At 29.6% G+C, this 19250-nt stretch overlaps 2 protein-coding genes across 6 annotated transcripts; one reads left to right on the top strand and one right to left on the bottom strand.

The window, feature by feature from the left end:
• The first annotated feature begins 3762 nt into the window (after nt 1-3762).
• On the top strand, nt 3763-9907 carry LOC101208419 (transcription factor TGA1). 5 transcript variants are annotated; one of them, XM_031889950.1, is made up of 9 exons: nt 3763-4066; nt 5371-5553; nt 5702-5776; nt 6669-6728; nt 6852-6929; nt 7059-7122; nt 8193-8464; nt 8959-9186; nt 9505-9907. In XM_031889950.1, the coding sequence occupies exons 2-9, from the start codon at nt 5395-5397 to the stop codon at nt 9622-9624; spliced, it is 1056 nt and encodes a 351-aa protein (XP_031745810.1). In that variant the 5' UTR covers nt 3763-4066; nt 5371-5394; the 3' UTR covers nt 9625-9907. The 5 variants fall into 5 exon arrangements, with proteins under 5 accessions (XP_031745810.1, XP_011653134.1, XP_011653133.1 ...); XM_011654832.2 differs by having other exon boundaries at nt 3764-4066; nt 9490-9907; XM_011654831.2 differs by having other exon boundaries at nt 3769-4066; nt 6852-6917; nt 9472-9907.
• A 2328-nt stretch (nt 9908-12235) lies between these two features.
• Nucleotides 12236-16230, bottom strand: LOC101208662 (alanine--glyoxylate aminotransferase 2 homolog 1, mitochondrial). The gene is given in 10 exon segments (XM_004149098.3): nt 12236-12468; nt 12613-12699; nt 12792-12905; nt 13089-13314; nt 13444-13623; nt 13710-13853; nt 14186-14356; nt 14627-14857; nt 15814-16046; nt 16049-16230. Coding segments are annotated over 10 exon segments (1458 nt in total). The 5' UTR covers nt 16077-16230; the 3' UTR covers nt 12236-12424.
• Between the last annotated feature and the right edge of the window lie 3020 nt (nt 16231-19250).

The raw sequence follows: 19250 nt of genomic DNA, 5'->3' as shown, positions 1-19250 counted from the left end.
TTATCCGATTTGATAAAGAAATAAGATTTAAATAAATAAATAAATTTAAGATTAATGCAATAACAATAACTAAAATTAACAAACTTAAATATAAAGACTATCAATTAAATATCAAAGTATCATTCATGAACTGAATTAAATAGTTCATATATTCAATTAATCTGAACATGTCAAAAAAAAAATTTAAAAGAAAACAATTAGAATCTTCTTACCTTTTAATTAATATATTTTGTGTTATTACAATTCAATACTTTCATCTCAATAGTTAAATCGTATACGTTTAGTATTCTTGTTAGAATTAAAGTAAACATGACTGACTTTTTTTCCTAATAAATATAAAGACTAAACTTAACTTTATCTTTAGTCATTATTATTTTTTTCTTTTTTCAATTAAATTACAAATACATCTTTCACTTTAAATTTTTATAATCAAAAAATAATTTTGAAACTTTATTGGATTCTTATGCTTGAAAAATAAGAAAATGTGAGAAGGTAAACTTAATTTTCAAAAGCTAAAAAGAAAAATTTACTAACTAGACATTTGTTATCTACTATTTATTAATGTGTAAAATTTTCAATCAAAATATTTGAAATATATAGAATAAATAGTTTTTAAAACTTAGCTAAGAATTTAAGAAGTATACAAAGTACCCCAGGGAATTTGAGAAAAAATAAACTTGATATTTGATAAGTTTCCTAATATTGTAATATGTTTCATATCTACATTTTGACATAATTTTAGAGAAATTTAACCTTAATACTTATTATATCCCTTATTAAAGTTTTAAAATCCTTAACATTTAATTGCAATAAAACTTTATTATATATTAAAATTGAATTAACAATATTTAATACTATATCTTGTAATGAATATTTGGTTTATGGTTTTATGAGTATTATTTTATTCCTTGACTTAAATAATATTTATCTCTTAAATTTTGAAATTCAATTATCATGTTTTAACGTTGATTTTTACAATTTGCTCTAATATTATTATTATATAAAATGTAGTATATATTTGCAAAATGACTAAATATATTAAATACATGTGATAAAGTGAAATATATATCTTAAGTAGAATGAAGACAAAAACTATAGAATATGGTATTGATATACATTATATAATAACCTTAAATCTGTAATTGTTCTAAATATATTTGAAATAAACCTTGTATGTATTATTTGAAATAAATCTGATATATATCTGAAATCAAAAAATTCCAACTCACCAAATAAGACGATTTTGAATTTTAAGTCAACATTAAAAAATTATTGGACAAAAAAACCCAATGGGAATGCAATTTTGCTTAAAAGTTATGAAAATTTTGAAAAGAAAAAACTATTTTAAGACGCATTGCTTCCCAATTTTTCCATATTTGTTTCTCTTTCTATTTTCCAATAGAAAATACTATAAATCAAATTAGGTATTATGAACTTTTGAGACGGAGTTTTATGTAATAATATAAGATACTAGGCTATTCATGGAAAAAAATTGTTGTCATTATTGTACTAATATAGAACGCTTAAAATCAAATGATCATAAAATAGACATATCTACAACAATTAATTTAATAAATGGTTTGAAAATGAAGAAAAAGAAAATAGCATCATAGGGCAAGTTGAGAAGTGACATGGAATCTAAATTCTCATTCTTGTTAATGAATCTAAGAAAGAGAGAGAGAGAGAGAGAGAGAAGCCATTGTAAGTGGGAAAGCACTTTAGAAACCCACTTAGAGAAGTAATAACAAAGAAGATGAAATTGGTGACATTCCATACAAATTTGAATAAGCATAGAATAAATTATATTATATATATATATATATATATATATAAACCAATATGGAATCCAATCACCCAACCCAACCTACATTAAATAAATCCCAATTGCCTCCCACTTTCTTTCCTTTACTTTATACACACATACAATTCCTCCATCATGCCTAATTATTCATTTATTTTTTCCTTTTTATGCTTATCCCATCTTTTCTTTAATACATTATCCACCACTTCGTTTCCTACTCGTTTTTCCGTGTGAAGAATCACTTAAGTTGTTCTAGATAACAATTGCAATCAAACAAGGCTAATAAAAACACTACAATCAATTTAAAACTTTACTTTTTTAAATAGTTTTGAAAATTTTAAGCCATATGATTATTAGTATATATCGTGTAACATAATTTTTTATTTTTAAATTACAACTCTAGAAAAGTTAGATTAAAGCCTATATACATTGACCAAAATTGATTGTGTGGAACATTTTATATATAATATGTAGGATATGGGAATATGAATTAATTAGATCTGTAATATCTAAAAAGAAGTAGAAAATTAAGTGGGTTGAAATAAAGAATGAATTTTAACAGTGTTTTATAAAAATAATATATATATATATATATATATATAGGTAGCACTTGGATGTCTCTTCATGAAAACACTACATGGCAACCATGGAAGTGGGAGATGCTATTTGGGAAATTGGTTGGCCCCAATCACCAAATAGACATTCCCCAAATTCTTTCATAACTTTACAAAAAAAACAAAAAACAATAATCACTAAATAATTAAATAATTGAAAAAAACGTAAAACGAATATAATTGGGGACTCTGTTCCTCTTGAAACTAAGCATGTTGTTTCTCTAGGGATGATGAGTTATACTACAAATGGTAAACAAGTTTATATTTTTATATATATATATATAATATATATATATATATATATATTTAGAAAATATTTAGATAGTTTCATGAAAAATTATTTTTAAAAATTAAATCATTTTTAATTATTAAATTAAAGGTGCGTTTCCTTAATATTTTAATTTTAAAAAAGTTATTTAAAGAATAATCAAATGTCTAACAATAAAAAATAATAAAATAATAAAAAGCTTTGGAAATACTTTAGATTTTATTTTTAACCGTTTCTATTAGATTTATTAGATAAAAATGACTTTTTAAAGAAATATATTTTTTTTTCTCTAGTGAATTAAAGTGTTTATATTTTAAGCATGATTATTAAAACTACACTTAAATTTTTAAGGGAAAATTGCAAAAGAAAAAAAAAAAACTCTATTTTCACCATTTTTAAAATTAAATATTTGAAAGTCATTCCAACAATTTTGACGATTTTTTTTTTAATTTAACTTAAAAGAGAGAAAAAGAAAACAAAATAATGAATCCAAATGGAGAAAAGGTTACATAGGTCATGAAAGAAAGAAGCCCCATTTAAACTACCACAACAAAACGACACAAAAATTCTAAAAAGGAAGAAGGGATCCATGTAGAATTTCCATTCTATTGGTTATTTAATTTGAAACTTTGAAATAACAAAACAAATCTATTAACATCAATCAGATAAGGATAAGTTTTTATATTCATAAAAATAATTAAATTTTTTTTCCCTAATCAGAGACATTGATTATATCATCATCATCATCAAGTACTATATAAAATAAAAATAATAATAAGAGAGAAAGATTGGCAACTTTAATCACAACCATATATTGAAAAAACCACATGAAAAGAAAAATGACATCACAAAATTAAAACCAAAACTAATAATAATTTGCAAAGAGATCCCTATGCTTCAAAAAACCACAGCCATGAAATTGCAATCATATTTAGCCTTGACCCATTTCAAAACTAAGCCCACATTCCATTTTAAAATAAACAAATATTATTCATTTAAGAGAGAGAGAGAGAGAGAGAGAGAGATGACAAAGAAAAAACCAATAGGAGAGAAAGAGAAACAAATAAGGGTACAAAATAAATAAAATAAACAGAGAGAGTAAGGAAGACAAAAAGGGCTGAAAAGAAAAGAAAAAAAGGAAGAGGGGGGGCAGTTTAATTAAGATGGTGGGAGCAAAAAAAATACAAGTTTAATTTGATCAAAAAGAAGAAACCAACTGACTTTGAAGCCCCCTTTTTTTGCTCTCTTAGGGGATGTTTATGTTTGATCCAACTAATTATTATATCCAAACTACACTCCTTTTTCCAATCCAATCTGCTTCTTCTTCTTCTTCTTCTTCTTCTTCTTCTTCTTCTTCTTCTTCTTCTTCTTATTCACTTCCAGGTGTGTTCTTCTATCCTCTCTCTTCTATTGATCTACGTGTTCCAGTTTATTTCAACTTTCGTGATTGTTACGACTGAATTTCAATCAACTACTTCATCTTCTTCACTTTTCCATTCGGTTTTTATTACTTTTCGATCCAATTTATGTTGATTGGAAAGAGCTTTCCAAATATAAAACTGATAGTTTTATCTATTAAGTATTAGTAGTTTTTTTGTAAGATTTGGTTAATGGTTTTGAGTTTGAAGTTTCTGGGAAATTCTTTCGTTTGTTCTTTGAATCGTTTGATGGTTAACTTTTTCCCACTTGTCCAAGAATAATATGTGGGGTTTTGTTTTCTTTCTTTTAATTTTTGAAAAGATTATTACTGCCAGCTTAGTTTTATTGCATTATTTTATTATTGTATATTACTTCATTTTTCAGAACTATAATCATAATTATTTCTCTTTTGTTTTTATTGCAATTAATTTCATCATATTATATGATTAATTTGTCTGTCCCAATCTTCTTCTTTTTCTATCTCCTGAGTCCATCTTAACCTTGAAATGGATATTTAATTTGAAATGTTCTTTTTAAAGAAAAAAAGAAACAGATATTTGAAATGTTATTGTGTTTTGATTTGATGAAATTACAAATTATATAGAATTTTATTTGATTATGTAGTTATGGATGGATTGATTATTGAGGTTTTAATTTTCTTTCAATAAAATTATCACTCTGTGTAATTATTTTAGTTGTTTTATTTTTATTTAAGTCTATAACTTTCAAAACAAAGTACATATCAATTATTGAGCTATATATCTTCTATTTTTTCTATTTATTTTTTAGAAATTCGAAAAATATTTCATAATTTTTCAAAAAATAATATTACAAGCCAAAAAAAATTAAAAAGAAGAAAAGAAAAAACAAATATATCATCTCTGTGGACTATTACAATGCAATGATTGAGAGTTTAATTTTCAAAGACAAGAATTTGATTTTTGAAATCATTAATTGAAAAACAATTAACAATGGGCAATTTCTTTTAAAATACACAGTCTCCTTCTTCTTCCTCTTCTTCTTCTTTTTTTTTATCAATTTTAGAAATTAAGTAAAATTACAATTGAATTCGCTAATTTAGATTTCAACTCCATCATTTTTTTTATATATGTTAATTAATTATAGCATTTCTATGTTTTGACTTTGTAATATAAAAACAAAACTGTTTTAATTTTTTAGGAATATAATATGAATTGATGCATAACATGATTGAGTATTATTGTAATAGAAATTGTTAATTTATGTTTGATATAATGTTAATTAAAAAGGGTTAGGTGTGAAGAAGAGAAAGGATGAACTCATCATCCACTAAATTTTACAATCCAGGAAGGATGGGACTCTATGAACCTATCCACCATATTGGAATGTGGGGTGAAACTTTTAGAGCCAATGCCAATTTAGATCCACCCTCCTCTTTTATCATCGAAGCTGATCCCAAATTAGAAAATCAGGTGACTCTTTTGATAATGTTTTCGTTTTCTTAAAAAGTACATGTTCCATAATTTTATTTTATTTTATTTTATTTTTTGTTAATTTATTTGATAATGTTTTTGTTTTATGGAATGAAATTGAAATCTTTGTCATTTTAACTTTCTTTAGTCAGATGATGCTTCACTTGGCTCACTTGGAGATCCTCACGTATATGACCAAGATGATACCAAACGAATTGATAAGGTACGATCAAAACATTGTACTTCCAATAATTTAACTTTAAAATAAATTTCTACGTTTTCAATATTTGAATATTTGAATTTCACTGTTAAATTTTAAACATAAATAAATAAAATAGGTAACTTAATAAATACTCTATAAAGTTTATAAACTTTGATTAAACTTTTAACATACCCTTTTAATCTAAAATATATGAGCATAGGTTTTGAAAATGATATTTTAGTTGAAGATATAAGTTAACAACCATGAGGTATATATATAGTTTAAATTTCTTACTCGAATTGTTCTGAAAAAGAAATAATTCAACTTATTATAATTTATAGATAGAGAAAAAAAAAAGAAAATGAAAGGGATAACCATTGTTTGACTTTTTAAAATTAAGTATTGAAACGACTTTTTATTTATATCTTCAAAATTCGTCATACAAAGTTTCAGTGACTACTTGTTTAGTAATTATTTAATTTTTTTTTATTTTTAAAAGTTTCTCTGAATTTTTAACTAGTTAAAAGAAAAACATATTTTTCAATTTAGGTTTAATTTTAGAAAACCTGAGATAACAAAATAATTAGATTTAAGTATGAAATTTGTGTTTATAGACTTCATTCTAAAAAATTAAAAACCAAAAATATCCTGGACATAAAAATTAGTTTTTACAATTTTTTATTTTTTAGAAAAGAAAGAAGCACATTTTTTAAGTATATATATATATAAAATAAATCATTACCAAAAAAGAATTGCATAAATAATAAAATGGTTTTTTAAGAAAAAAATATTGAGAGATTTCAAATTTGTGGAAAATACCGAACAAAACTGATAAGTGAAATTTTGAAGTTTTTTTTTTTCTTCCCTCCATGAGGAAGGAGAACAAATATACTGAAAACTCCATCAATTGCAGATTCAAAGAAGGCTGGCACAAAATCGGGAAGCAGCTCGCAAAAGTCGCCTACGGAAAAAGGTACCAACCAAAATTCAAAATTGTAGCATTCAATTTCAAAGTTTCAATTGCAATAAATAATAGAGAAAAAAAAAAAACAGTGTTAATAGACTACTAATTCAAACCCCATTTGCAAAATTGTAGGCTTATATTAAGCAATTGGAAACAAGCCGCATAAAGCTCATTCAATTGGAGCAAGAACTTGAAAAGGCAAGACAACAAGTACGAACGATAATTCCTTCGAATTGATTCTTTTTGTTTTAAACCTGCATTCAACTTTTTACGGAACATTATGAATGGGTTTCATTTCTTTTCCTCTAATTTAATCTCTCGCCCTGTCTTTTTCTTCAGGGTCTCTTGGCTGGATCCCGATTTGATAATAACCAATTGGGTTTATCAGGAACCACAAATTCAGGTTGGTTTTCTGCTGGCCAATCGTTCTTTGTTTTTACCCTTTTCTTTAACTTTGATGTTTCAATGTCTTGTCAATAGTGTAGATCCTTTTATTGCTTGGTTTTGGTTGTTTGATAACTGAAAGATGGGAATTTGAAAGCTACGAGATGTGAAATTTGTTTGAGAGGTTCAATTTAGGGGAAATGATTAGTGACTAAAATTTTTGCAGGTCCAGTGTTTGTTGAATTGTCAACTATGAACATCCAAAATCTTAACCCAACATGTGGGTCATCGTAAAATGTAAAGTTTAGGATGTCTCCGAACGTTTTTGAGTCCTAGACGTAAAGATTATCCAACTTATTGATGTGTGGTGCTAAAGGCGGTCTCTCCCATTAAATGTGGTTCCATGTTTCATCAACTGCTTTAACAAAAGGCATTTTGATCCTTTTTTGCTTTATACTATTCATTTTTCAGATCAAGATTGACTGGTCTTCCTTACCACTTTTGATAATTTTCCTCAAGGATGACATGTTTTGTACGGCATCACGTCTTGTTTGACATAGAACTTCTTGTAGATATATGGTATGATGAAAAAGATTTGGTGCTTGAAATGCTAGGGATGTAGAATGCCTTGGTTTTCAGAGTTCGAGTATTTTTGGATGTGTCCTCCAAAGTATTAAGTTGAAGTTTCCAAATTGAAAACTTAGTCTGTATGGAATGACTTTTTAAATGCTTTAAAACTATTACTATTTTTCACTAACATATTTTGAGCAAGTTGTTGAGGGTTGAAGGGCAGAATTGTTAAGCTTTAATGCGAGGAGTGAGATCCAAATACCCCAGTTATGGAAACAAAAACATAACAAAAATGCTGGAGAAGTTGTAAAAAGAAGAATATTTATGAATTTGTCTATTTCACATACAACTCTTTTTGTCTATTTGTATACATCTGCAAATTCACTTCAGAAGCCTCATTGACTAAAGTTATGACCTGTTTACCTAAATTTCTTACCAACTTTCTTCTTCTTACTTGCAATCTACCTTAATCTCTGTCGTTCTTATCTTCTGAATATATCCTCACTGTTTGTTTTGTAGGCATCTTCGCATTTGAATCAGAGTATGAGCAATGGGTGGAAGAGCAGAACAGGCAGATTTGTGATCTGAGGACTGCTGTGCATGCTGATATTACTGATATCGAGCTTCGAATACTCGTGGAAAATGCAATGAGACATTACTTTAAATTTTTTCGCATGAAAGCTAAGGCTGCAAAAGCCGACGTCTCTTACATAATGTCAGGCATGTGGAAGACATCCGCCGAAAGACTTTTCTTATGGATAGGAGGATTTCGCCCTTCAGAACTTCTCAAGGTACGTTCTTATTAACGTGAGTGGCGAGTCATGGTAAAATGTTGACATTAACAAAAGAGTTAATCTTCCAATCACACACGACTTTAGGTCTAGTTTGAATAACAAACATGGTTTAAAAAGACCTTAATTCACTATTGTACGTAGCTTCGTGGACCACCCCTTTGAAAAAATGAAGATTAGAGCATTAGATATACTCAGCATTCTTGTTTATTTCTTGTATTGCAGTGAAAATCTATGTTAGAGGCATAAATTTTAAGGTATTCTTTGAATGCTTCTTGATAATCATGGTCAAGTCCCACATTTTGACATTTTTTATACCGTAGAAAGTCACTTGATTTCTATGTATATATTAGGTCCACAGTTCTCGACCATCCCTTGATCCTACAATATTTGAAGTCAAGAAATTCAGAAAGCCTTTCGATATTCAAGAATGAGAGTACTAAGTGGATTTACATGAAAGTTTGGTGACATTCACAAAGTTATGTCATATGCAGGTTTTGATACCTCAGCTGGAGACATTAACCGAACAACAAATTTCAGAAACGGGTAGCCTTAGAAAATCGTGTCTACAGGCAGAAGATGCTCTTAGACAAGGTATGGAAAAACTACAACAAAATCTATTTGAGAGCGTAGTGGCTGGTCAGCTAGGTGAAGGAAGTTATCCCCTACAGATGACTGCTGCAATGGAGAGATTAGAAGCGCTCGTTAGCTTTGTGAATCAGGTAACATATTTCTTGGATATGATGTGTTCTTTTATTAACTTTCTCCTAGGTCACTTTAACCTTCCATGTCCCAAGTCCAAACCATGTATGTTAGAACTTGATTATAATTTTACATAGATGTTTTTAGCAAAGAATTATTTCAATATCTGAAAAGTGTTAGCGCGCTAGGCTTAGCTCAGAACCTCACTACGTCGTATTTGGTACATCCAAAAATAATTAGTCAGACTTGAGCATTTCATGAAACAATCATCTTTTATTTTTCTCTCTTTTCTAATGCCCAAATAGGCTGACCATCTACGACAGGAAACATTGCAACAGATGTACAAAATTCTAACGACTCGACAATCTGCTCAAGGCCTTCTTACACTGGGGGAGTTTTTCCAACGACTCCGAGCATTGAGCTCACTTTGGGGTAATCGTCCTTGTGAGCCTGCATAGTTCATTATCCAACATTTGGCAAGCTCAAGGTTGCTTCATGATTATCCTAAAAGGATATGCAGGCGTCGTGGAAATGTATTGGTATAAGATTTATAATCAAGGATGCAAAGCCATACCATTTTGCAAGTCCTACCACGCCCATTTGTAAATATTGAGAATCTTATCGAGAGAAAAAATTGTAAGTATAATTGATTTTTGTAATCTATTGTATTGCCAAGTTGTCTTAAATATAATCTATTTAGTGTTAATATAATCAATCTTCAGGTTGAACATTTTTGTGATATGCAATTTTTTTTTCCTACTCAACTGATTACAAGAATGACATTTATAAATGACAGTGAATGGAGTAGTTAGTTTACTTTAGTTGATTCAAATTGGAACCTATCAACAAAGTTTTGTTACCTTAATACAACCCTAATTTTGAACTAAAATTAAAATGCATTCTTATGCTCCTCGAGGTGTTCGTAAATGAGGATCACAATTCTCCAACTTGTGACAATGAAGATACAAAAAAATGTTGTTTCTCTAATGCCTTCGTAAAGATGTCTACAAATTGATCTTTAATTCTTAGAAATACGAAATCCAACAATTATGTTGTTGTGGACATCACATTTTGTGCATTCATGAAAAACTAGATTTCAAGCAAAATATGTAATTGACTGGCTATCAAAAAATACATTCATGACACTAGAATGATCCATTCCAGAACCTGCAAACGACACTTTAAGCTACTTGAATTCAAATCTAATCAAGTTATGGAGTGAATACTTGGTCTTTGCTGATGAATAATGAGACAATTTGATTTTTTCTTTGTTTTCAAAGAGTTAGCGAAACCACCAAACAAAGCAAATTAACTAATGAAAGAACAGCAAGTTCAAGAAAAATTTGTTTGATCTGAACCACACTAATATGAGTCTAATAATTAATGAGATATTGCAATTGGTGTAAAGAAGGATTCCTTAACCTGAATAACTTTTCTAATAAATGAAATCATACAATTTAGAGCAATTTAATGTTTTCGTGGTTGTGTCACTTAAATTGAGAAAAAGGTTCACACACATAAGTCAAGTTGCATAAAAGAAAAAATATCAACATCTCTCAACAAGAGTGATAGTAGTCAAATCTAAGCGATGATTTTGTCAGAAAATCCTCCACGTGAAACAATTATACAAATATTTCTTAATTGAAACAACGATAGAAGAGATATTACCCAAAAAAATATTAACATTTCAAAGCTCGAAGTAAGTCACATACATGGAGCATTTGGGACGTAGAGTGAGTTACTATAATCTATAGTTATTATAGTCTATTGGTTATAATAATTTATGAGTTATTATAATATGTGTTTGAGATGCAGATTATTATAGTTTGAATTATTATAATTTATGTTTGGAGAAGTAAGAAATAGTGAAACAAAGGAATGAGAAATAGTGACATATATGAGAGATGAGAGGTGAGGAATAGTGAAAGGAGTAAATGAGATAGTGAAAGGAGGAAATGAGGAATAGTGACAGGAGGAAATGAGGAAATGAGGAATAGGAGAATAAGAAAAAAAAAGGTAGAATAGTCATAATCCTAAGATTGTGATAATCTTTAGAGCAAACATGGGTTGAGCTACCACTCTTTTAGTCTATGGGTCAAACGGCCCCGTAGAGTTATTGAGATACGCACAATATCCATTTCCTTTAAAAACTCATACACATGAACTAGTTGATTTCTTTTCAACAAAGCTAAAAACGAGTAAGCAAGAATTATCTTAACAAGACATGTGCCCAATCATTTATGTCATAGCTCAAATTCAAATAATTTTTAAGCCTTCTCTGGAAACACATGTAAATTGGAATTGAATACCCTTTGAATATGTGAAACCCCCAACTCTCAAGCATTAAAACCCACAATTTAGTTTGATTTCAAGCTCTTGAGACAAAAAAAAAAGAGTTACTTAATCCAAGATTTGAAACAAAGAATGACCAACCTTACTTAAATGCTTTTGACAAACAACTCTACACATAATTGCAAAATTCAAGAACAAAGGTCAAAGGTCAAAATTAATTCGTCCTAATTTGAGTAAACAACCTAATAGCAAGGCTTTAAATGACCTATCAATAAAAACGCTAATGCCACATCTTAGATCATAGTGAAAAAGAGAAAACTACCCCTACTTAATATGTCATAAAAAGATAATATGAAAATATGAAGATTACATCAATTACTAAATAAAACATAAATAATAGTTTGATCAATTCATATCACTCTCCTTGTGCAATGCAGGAACTATCCACAAATAATATAGTTCAACTCTCTGTTTATCGACGCCAATCAATCTTCTCAAATGTTAGTTTGGAATAGCAACGAATTAGGTTGAGACACTGATATTAAATCGCACTTTAAAATGTGTACGAATAGAACATGTTCAAGCATTAAATCATTGGCAAGGACAAAACATCCTAATAGCCCTACAATGGGGTATTTGGTACATCTACAAATCTAAAAAATCAGCAGTCATGTGACAAGCTATTGAGACATCAACTTCACATTTAACTCAAAACCAAAACTGTGATTGAAAAATAATAATAACAAAAGTATAAATTAGAAAGGAAAAAGTAGTAGCTGGATGTACAAACAAACTACATTTTATTCTTAAAAGTTTCAAAGTCATTGTACAATAAGATTTCTAACATTGATGAACAATAGAACAATTGAGACGCTCATACACACAAGAACTACATTTTATTTTAAGTTACATACAAAAGAAAAAACACTGTGTCTGACTTCTTTACCTCATTAAAGCTTTTAAGTTTTACAGCTTTGAAATGGAATAGTCCAAAGCATCAACAAGAAAATCTGCAGATGAGAGGTAAAAAAGGAGTATTAATAATGATAACATATCTTTCCTTCCAGAAACTCCAAAAATTTTCATTTTCAAAACACACAGTGCACGAAATGTAGCTTTTATTTGTTTCAATGAGAAATTTACAAAAAAGATACCTGCATCATCTTTGGTGAAACACATGGGAGGTTTTATTCGAAATACATTGCCATGCAGACCCCCTTTTCCGACGAGAATGCCCAGTTCTTCAATCAAGATGAAACGAGTCATTAGTACAACAGCCCTTTGTTACTTTCAGTTTAACATTATTTTCTTTGGAAATAGTGAATTGTAGTACCTCTTAGTTTCTCGAACAATACTGCGGTTTCAGTCTTTGCTGGGGTTTTTTCCTTCCGATCAGTTACGAGCTCTACACCTACCATTAATCCCCTTCCTCGTACATCTCCTATGACTGGAAAAAATACATTAATCAAATGACAGGGTGTGGTTCACAATAGCAGCAGTTGGAATGAACGTAATTATTTCTAATGGTGTTCCAAAGCTTTGAAAAATGTCATCGTTGGAATTATTAGAACGAAGTGGATTACTTAAGAAGGTAGAAGTCTTAAAAGAGAGAAAGTCCACGAGAAATTACTTTCATATTTTTCCTGGAGAGCTCTCAATCTCTCCAGTAAGTGCGAACCAACATCAGCACAATGTGCTTGACGCCTCTCTCTGTCAATAACTCTTAGAACTGCAAGTCCCCCAGCGGAACAAACTGGGTTCCCTCCAAAAGTATTGAACTGAATTTTTTGAGCCATTGTGCTCGCTATTTCAGGCGTTGTCACCACTGCTCCCAATGGTAAACCATTTCCAATACCCTGAAAAGTGGAATACTTAAAACTGTTGGGGGAAAATTTTCAAGTTATGAACAACGAGGACAATGAGCTGCAGTGGTTTTCAACTAGCATAAGAGTAAACACATTTTGCTGAAGGTTGAGAAATATTACCTTTGCCATCGTTACTATATCGGGAATCACACCCTGTGTTTCAAAGCCCCAATAATGGCTTCCCGTTCGACCAAAGCCAGTTTGGACCTCATCAGCAATGCAAACACCACCAGCATTGCGAACAATATCATAAACATGTTTCAAGTATCCAGGTGCTAATTCAACAGCTCCTCCAACACCCTGAGATAACCGAAAAACCATACATAATTTCAATTTTACATAGAATGTGCCTATCATGTTCGATTTCAGACGTCACAAAAACGCACCTGAATTGTTTCAGCTATAAATCCAGCAACTTTTCCTGAAGTACCATAATCAATATGCTCTTGGACATCCTTGACATAACCACTAGCATCTGACCCAAAGACACCACGATATGGATCAGGATTCACAACGTGATGAATTTCGCCCTGCAAGCACAAGAATTTTGCATGTGAATCAAAATGCTTGGATCAAATTGTGCAGCTTCCTAGAACAGAGTATGTGTTTACACTGAGTAAATTGCATGTGAAAGTTCCATCTTGCTTTTACAAAATAGCAGTTGCATCAAGTGGATATTTCTACTTCAAGTAGCTACTTGAAATGTGTTAATAGTATTGCTAAAATGTTTCATTTAAATTAAAAGATGCTGCAAGCCTAGATCAGACTAGTAGAAAACAAGAAGGCAATGTAAGTTCTATCTCTAACATACAGGCAACCAAACAAAACATCAAACTGGAGATTAAGCTCTGGGCAGAAAAACCTGAGGTATTGGGTACTTCCATGTGTTCAAAGCCGTCAGTCCAATTGTGTTGGAACTTCCTCCATGGTATGCATTTCTCAGTGCAATCATACCGAGATTACCACTGTACAGGCGGGCCATAAGCATGGCTAATTCATTTGCTTCTGTCCCAGAGTTTACAAAATAAACAACCTGAATAACAAAGTGAAAAAAGCAGAAGTTTAAAGCAATACAGAAGTAGGATAATCTTTAAAAAGGTAAGGAGAATCAAGGAGTGATGAAATAGCAACCAAACCACAAAAGTTGAGAAACAAGATCCACCAGTTCTAGGAATTGAAATACAACTATACATGTTCAACAATTTCCACGGAGCCTAACATGTACTGCATGCTTTGCTTCATTATCATCCATCAACTTCTAAAATATATTAATAATATGTAATAATTCAAAAGGAAAAAACACCTTCAAATTTCCAGGCATTTTTTCTGCCAATGCTTCAGCAAAATCAGCTATCCCATGGTGTAGGTATATGGTTGTAGCATGCTGTAAAAGTTTATTTTGCTCATTGACTGCAGCCAAAACATCAGGATGGCAATGCCCACAGGATACAGTAACTATTCCAGCAAAAGCATCAAGGTAGCGCCTACCATTCTCATCAAACAAATACTGCATTTTTCCTTCTACAATGTTGAGCTGTAAATTAAGAGCGTAAATCAAACAGATCAGTTTCTGAAGAATGTGTGGACATATGAAATTAAGGGAATCCATCAAATACAAAACAAAACAAACTGGCCAGGGTGGGTAGATTTCTTATAAAGTCCGCCAAAAGTTTGATCTAAACCAGTTACACGTATAATCTTTCAATTCGAAAAACTTATGAGGGGGAAGATACGAGAGAAAACTTTAAAACTCATCCCTTTTATTAAACTTTTCTAGTCTAAGATATAGGAGTCTGCCCGCCCCGAAAATAGCAACCCTTGATCAAATGTTTTTGACAGTGGACATGTAACAACTTAAATCAAAGTACCAGCATAGGAAAGCAATAACCATAGAAGTTACTAGTGCAAGAATAGTTTCAACTTTCAAGGGTGAAAAGCTGTATAAAGTAATGAATGAAGTGAAGCTTGACTTAATTCAAGGTCTCAAAGAATGGATCCACATTTACTAAGCCCTACCCAGCGGTTTTTAAAGGCACAATAAAACGCAATAATCTTCTGGTTAATCGCAAGGCGCATAAAAAAACGTGGACGCTTTTTTTTTATCTATATATAGAAGTACGAAGTTGAGAAAATATAGACAAACGTAGAAATATGAAAACACGACCCCCAAACAGAAGAAGAACGTAAGTATGCATAAACAATTTTTCGCACCTAATAATTCGACATGCACAAACCAAGATCAGTTTAATGATGTGTGTTCAAACAGAAACCAAACAACCAAGCGTATCCCATAAAACAGTGACTAAGATCAACAAATCTGCAGTAGCAACGAATAAAAAAAGCGGAAAAATCATGCAAAATCATAATCTGTTCAAAGAAATGAACCGACAGAATTCCACAATCAATCTTTATCAGAAAAAACCACAGCAAAATCAAGAATGCAGAAAACTGAAACAAACAAGGATATGAAGTCGAAATCTGAGAGATTACTGGCTTCTGGTAGTAGTGGAAAAGCGAAGGCCCTAAAAACTTCTTCCGCTTCTGAAAAATTTCATCGGTGAGAGGCCCTTTGTAAGGCCTCGGTTCATAATCAAAGGGCGGAAGAACAGGTTTGGATTCGTCGGCACCCATGGCAGCGTAAGAAGAAGGAATGGAAGAGAAAGAAGCGCAAAAGGTTGGCCTGGAAAAGCCATGAAGCGCCTTCGAGTTCGCCTCACGGAGGCCTTCTTCAAAAATTGGGTTTGAAACGCCATGGTGGAGCACTCGAAGCTCCAAAACGAAAAAGTGCTTCTGGATTTCGTGGGATGATGCTGGCTTTGTCAGCTAAAGCTGAATCAAGTTGCCAACTTTGGGAAAAGTCAATGAAGAGAGTGAGTATATGAGAAATTCCAAGAATCTGCTGAGCTTACTTCATGTTGATGAGTAGATGCTGATTATGATGTTTTCTAATGCATGTGATTGTTCCAATAAAGAAGAGAATCATTTTTGAATTTGTGGGTTCCCTCTTTCCTAATAGTTTACTTAAAATATGTAAATTTTATCTTCTACTCCTAACTTTCTGTCTAACCCTATCTTTTACTTTCTAAATGCTTTAAAACACCCTATTTTCATTCCACATTCGTTTACATTCGTTCTAGTTGTTGCAACTTTCTAAACAAAACTATATTTTGATTCATGTCCATCAAATTTCAAACATGTTTATGTTCAGATGACTCCATTCCAAAATAAGATAGTTATTCTCAATAATCGATTGTTTTAAATTTTAATTAAAGGTTTAGATGGTAAATTAATGTTTTATTGTAGATTTCAATTAAATCTTAGACGATAAATTGATATTTTATTCGAGTTTATAATTAAATGTTATATAGTTAATTGATGTTTGATTGGAGGGCTAAAAATGGATATTTTTTAAAAATAGAAAAACATATTAAAACATTCATAAATGGCAGTAAAATCATATATAAAATTTAAATACCAAACCAATAATGGACAATCGTAAATATAGCAATCAGAATTAAAGTATTAACGTATATAATAATTGTCCTTTATAGTATTTGATTTAAAGTATTTGATCTATGCTTGATTTCATTTTATCTTTTCTTTTCTAATTATGGGAGATTTCATTTCACAATAACTATAACATGTTGGTTTTGATTTGTCTAATCTCGAAGTTCTCATGTAATTCTTTTTTTAGTATTAAAAGATTGTTAGTAACCACTTTATAAATTACCCCATCTTCTTAATTTGAAAACAATTTTTCTTGAAATATATATATATATAAACAATCACAAATTAATATATCAGAGAAAGGAGGGAAATTTAGAATTTTATTCCTTCACAAAAAAAATAATTTTGGTCTCATAGTTGTTGATAGCTATGAACAAGGTCGAATTTATTAAGGGATTGGAGGTACGTGTCCTCTCACGTTATCGGTTTTTGTATTTTAATATTAATTTTGAAGTGTTAGATTATAATATATATTAAATTTAGCTTCGTTTTGCCTACGAAATAGTTTTTCTTTCAAATATCAATAATTTTTTTCCTCACATATCAAATTTATTCATAAATTATTACAAAATAGATTTTTATTCAAAACATCGATCAAATTCTTTTCTCAAATATCAATCATTTTATTTTCCTAAATATCAAATTTCTTTCTAAATTTTAATGATTTCGTGAGAGGAAGATATCAAATTTCTTATTAAATTTTAACCATTTTCGAACGAAGATAATTTGATTTCCAAAAGAAGATAATTTGATTGCCAAAAGTAAGATAATTTGATTTACTAAAAAGAAGATAATTTGATTTTCCTAAATATCAAATCTCTTTCTAAATTTTAATGATTTCCTAAAATGAAGATATCAAATTTCTTATTAAATTTTAACAATTTTCCAAACGAAGATAATTTGATTTACAAAAGGAAGATATTGATTTCCTAAAAAGAAGATAATTTGATTTCACCAAAAGAAGATAATTTTTAAAAAGAAAAAAAAAAAAACTCATATATAACCCTAACTTATTTCTTAGATCTCATTTGTTATCTAACAAAAAAAATTAAAAGAATGTAATAAAATCGGTGATCCAAACTTCCACTCTTTCAATAATATTAAAAATGTATTATTCTTTCTTTTTTCTTTTTTTATGCAAATTTTAAATTTACATATTTACATTAAAAAAAATCATGTGAAAATTGTCGGTCTTTATTTATTGCTATAAATGTAGTGAGTGTTATTAGAGCATAAGTGAAACGTCAAGATATTTTTTAACATTTTTAATGTGTTTATTATATAGTGTCTGGTGTCTCCTATGTAAAATTTTCGGATCTGCCATCGACTATAAAAATTGTTTTTCTTTCTAGCGATAACAGTGTAAGGTTGTAAGATTCCTATCTCAACCACTTTAAACAGAAAATTAAAATTCCACAAACATTAATATTAAAGTTAATTATAAGTATAGCCTTTCAATTTTGAGTTTATTTTATTTATCTTTTCCTTATTTAAAAATAAATGTTTGGTGCAATAGATTCTTTACGTTTTTAATACTGACCTATTAGTAAGATATTTATCTTTTATCAACCAGAATAGGTAAATCAAAATTCTCTTTTTTATATTTATTCAGTACAATAAAAATTGAGACATGAATTAAATTACGTTCGTCCATTCTAATTGTCATTTATATTCTCACAGAGTGTCATTTACTTTTCTATTGCTTTTCTTTAGTACAATAAAGATTGAGACGTGAAAAAAATTAAGTTCGTCGATCCTAATTGTCATTTATATTCTCACAAAGTCTCATTTACTTTTCTATTTCTATATGTTTGTAAAAGTTAAATATTGATCACCATCTATTTAGCCTTCTTTCTCAACTTTATGCAAAATATATAGAACAAAATTATTATTGATGTTTGAAATAGAAAGATATATTTTTAAATTATATGGTAAAAGTTAATACAACAAAAGTTTCTTCTCTTTTTATATTTACGTATTCTATCACTTCGAAATCACAATTGACATAGTCGTAATAAAATTGCATTGATAAATCAATCACAGTGAATTACAATCACAGTTGAATTGTTATTTATCCCTCCTTAGAATTATAAATTTGTTGTATTTATTATTACCATTTGATCCTAACAGTGATAGTAAGTAATTGTGGATCTCGTGCAATTTTTAAAGATTGGGTCGATCACCTTTCAATCCAATCAAATTAGGTAGAATCCATCAATCAATGGTACAATCCACATGGCACATGTCAAAAGTAAAGAATAACTAAACACATTCAAATCAATTTAGGTTTTTAGATCAAAGGAATCTTAGTTTAGTTTTATTCTTTTACTTTTAAGAGTGTCATTCTGATCCATACAATTTCCTTAACTTAAACTATTTAGGATCTTTACTGTTATTTTTTACATTATTTTTAGGAAGAA

This window comes from Cucumis sativus, unplaced genomic scaffold (assembly GCF_000004075.3).
Source record: "Cucumis sativus cultivar 9930 unplaced genomic scaffold, Cucumber_9930_V3 scaffold78, whole genome shotgun sequence".
NCBI classification, from domain to species: Eukaryota; Viridiplantae; Streptophyta; class Magnoliopsida; order Cucurbitales; family Cucurbitaceae; genus Cucumis; species Cucumis sativus.
This window is presented reverse-complemented; position numbering and strand designations above follow the sequence as displayed.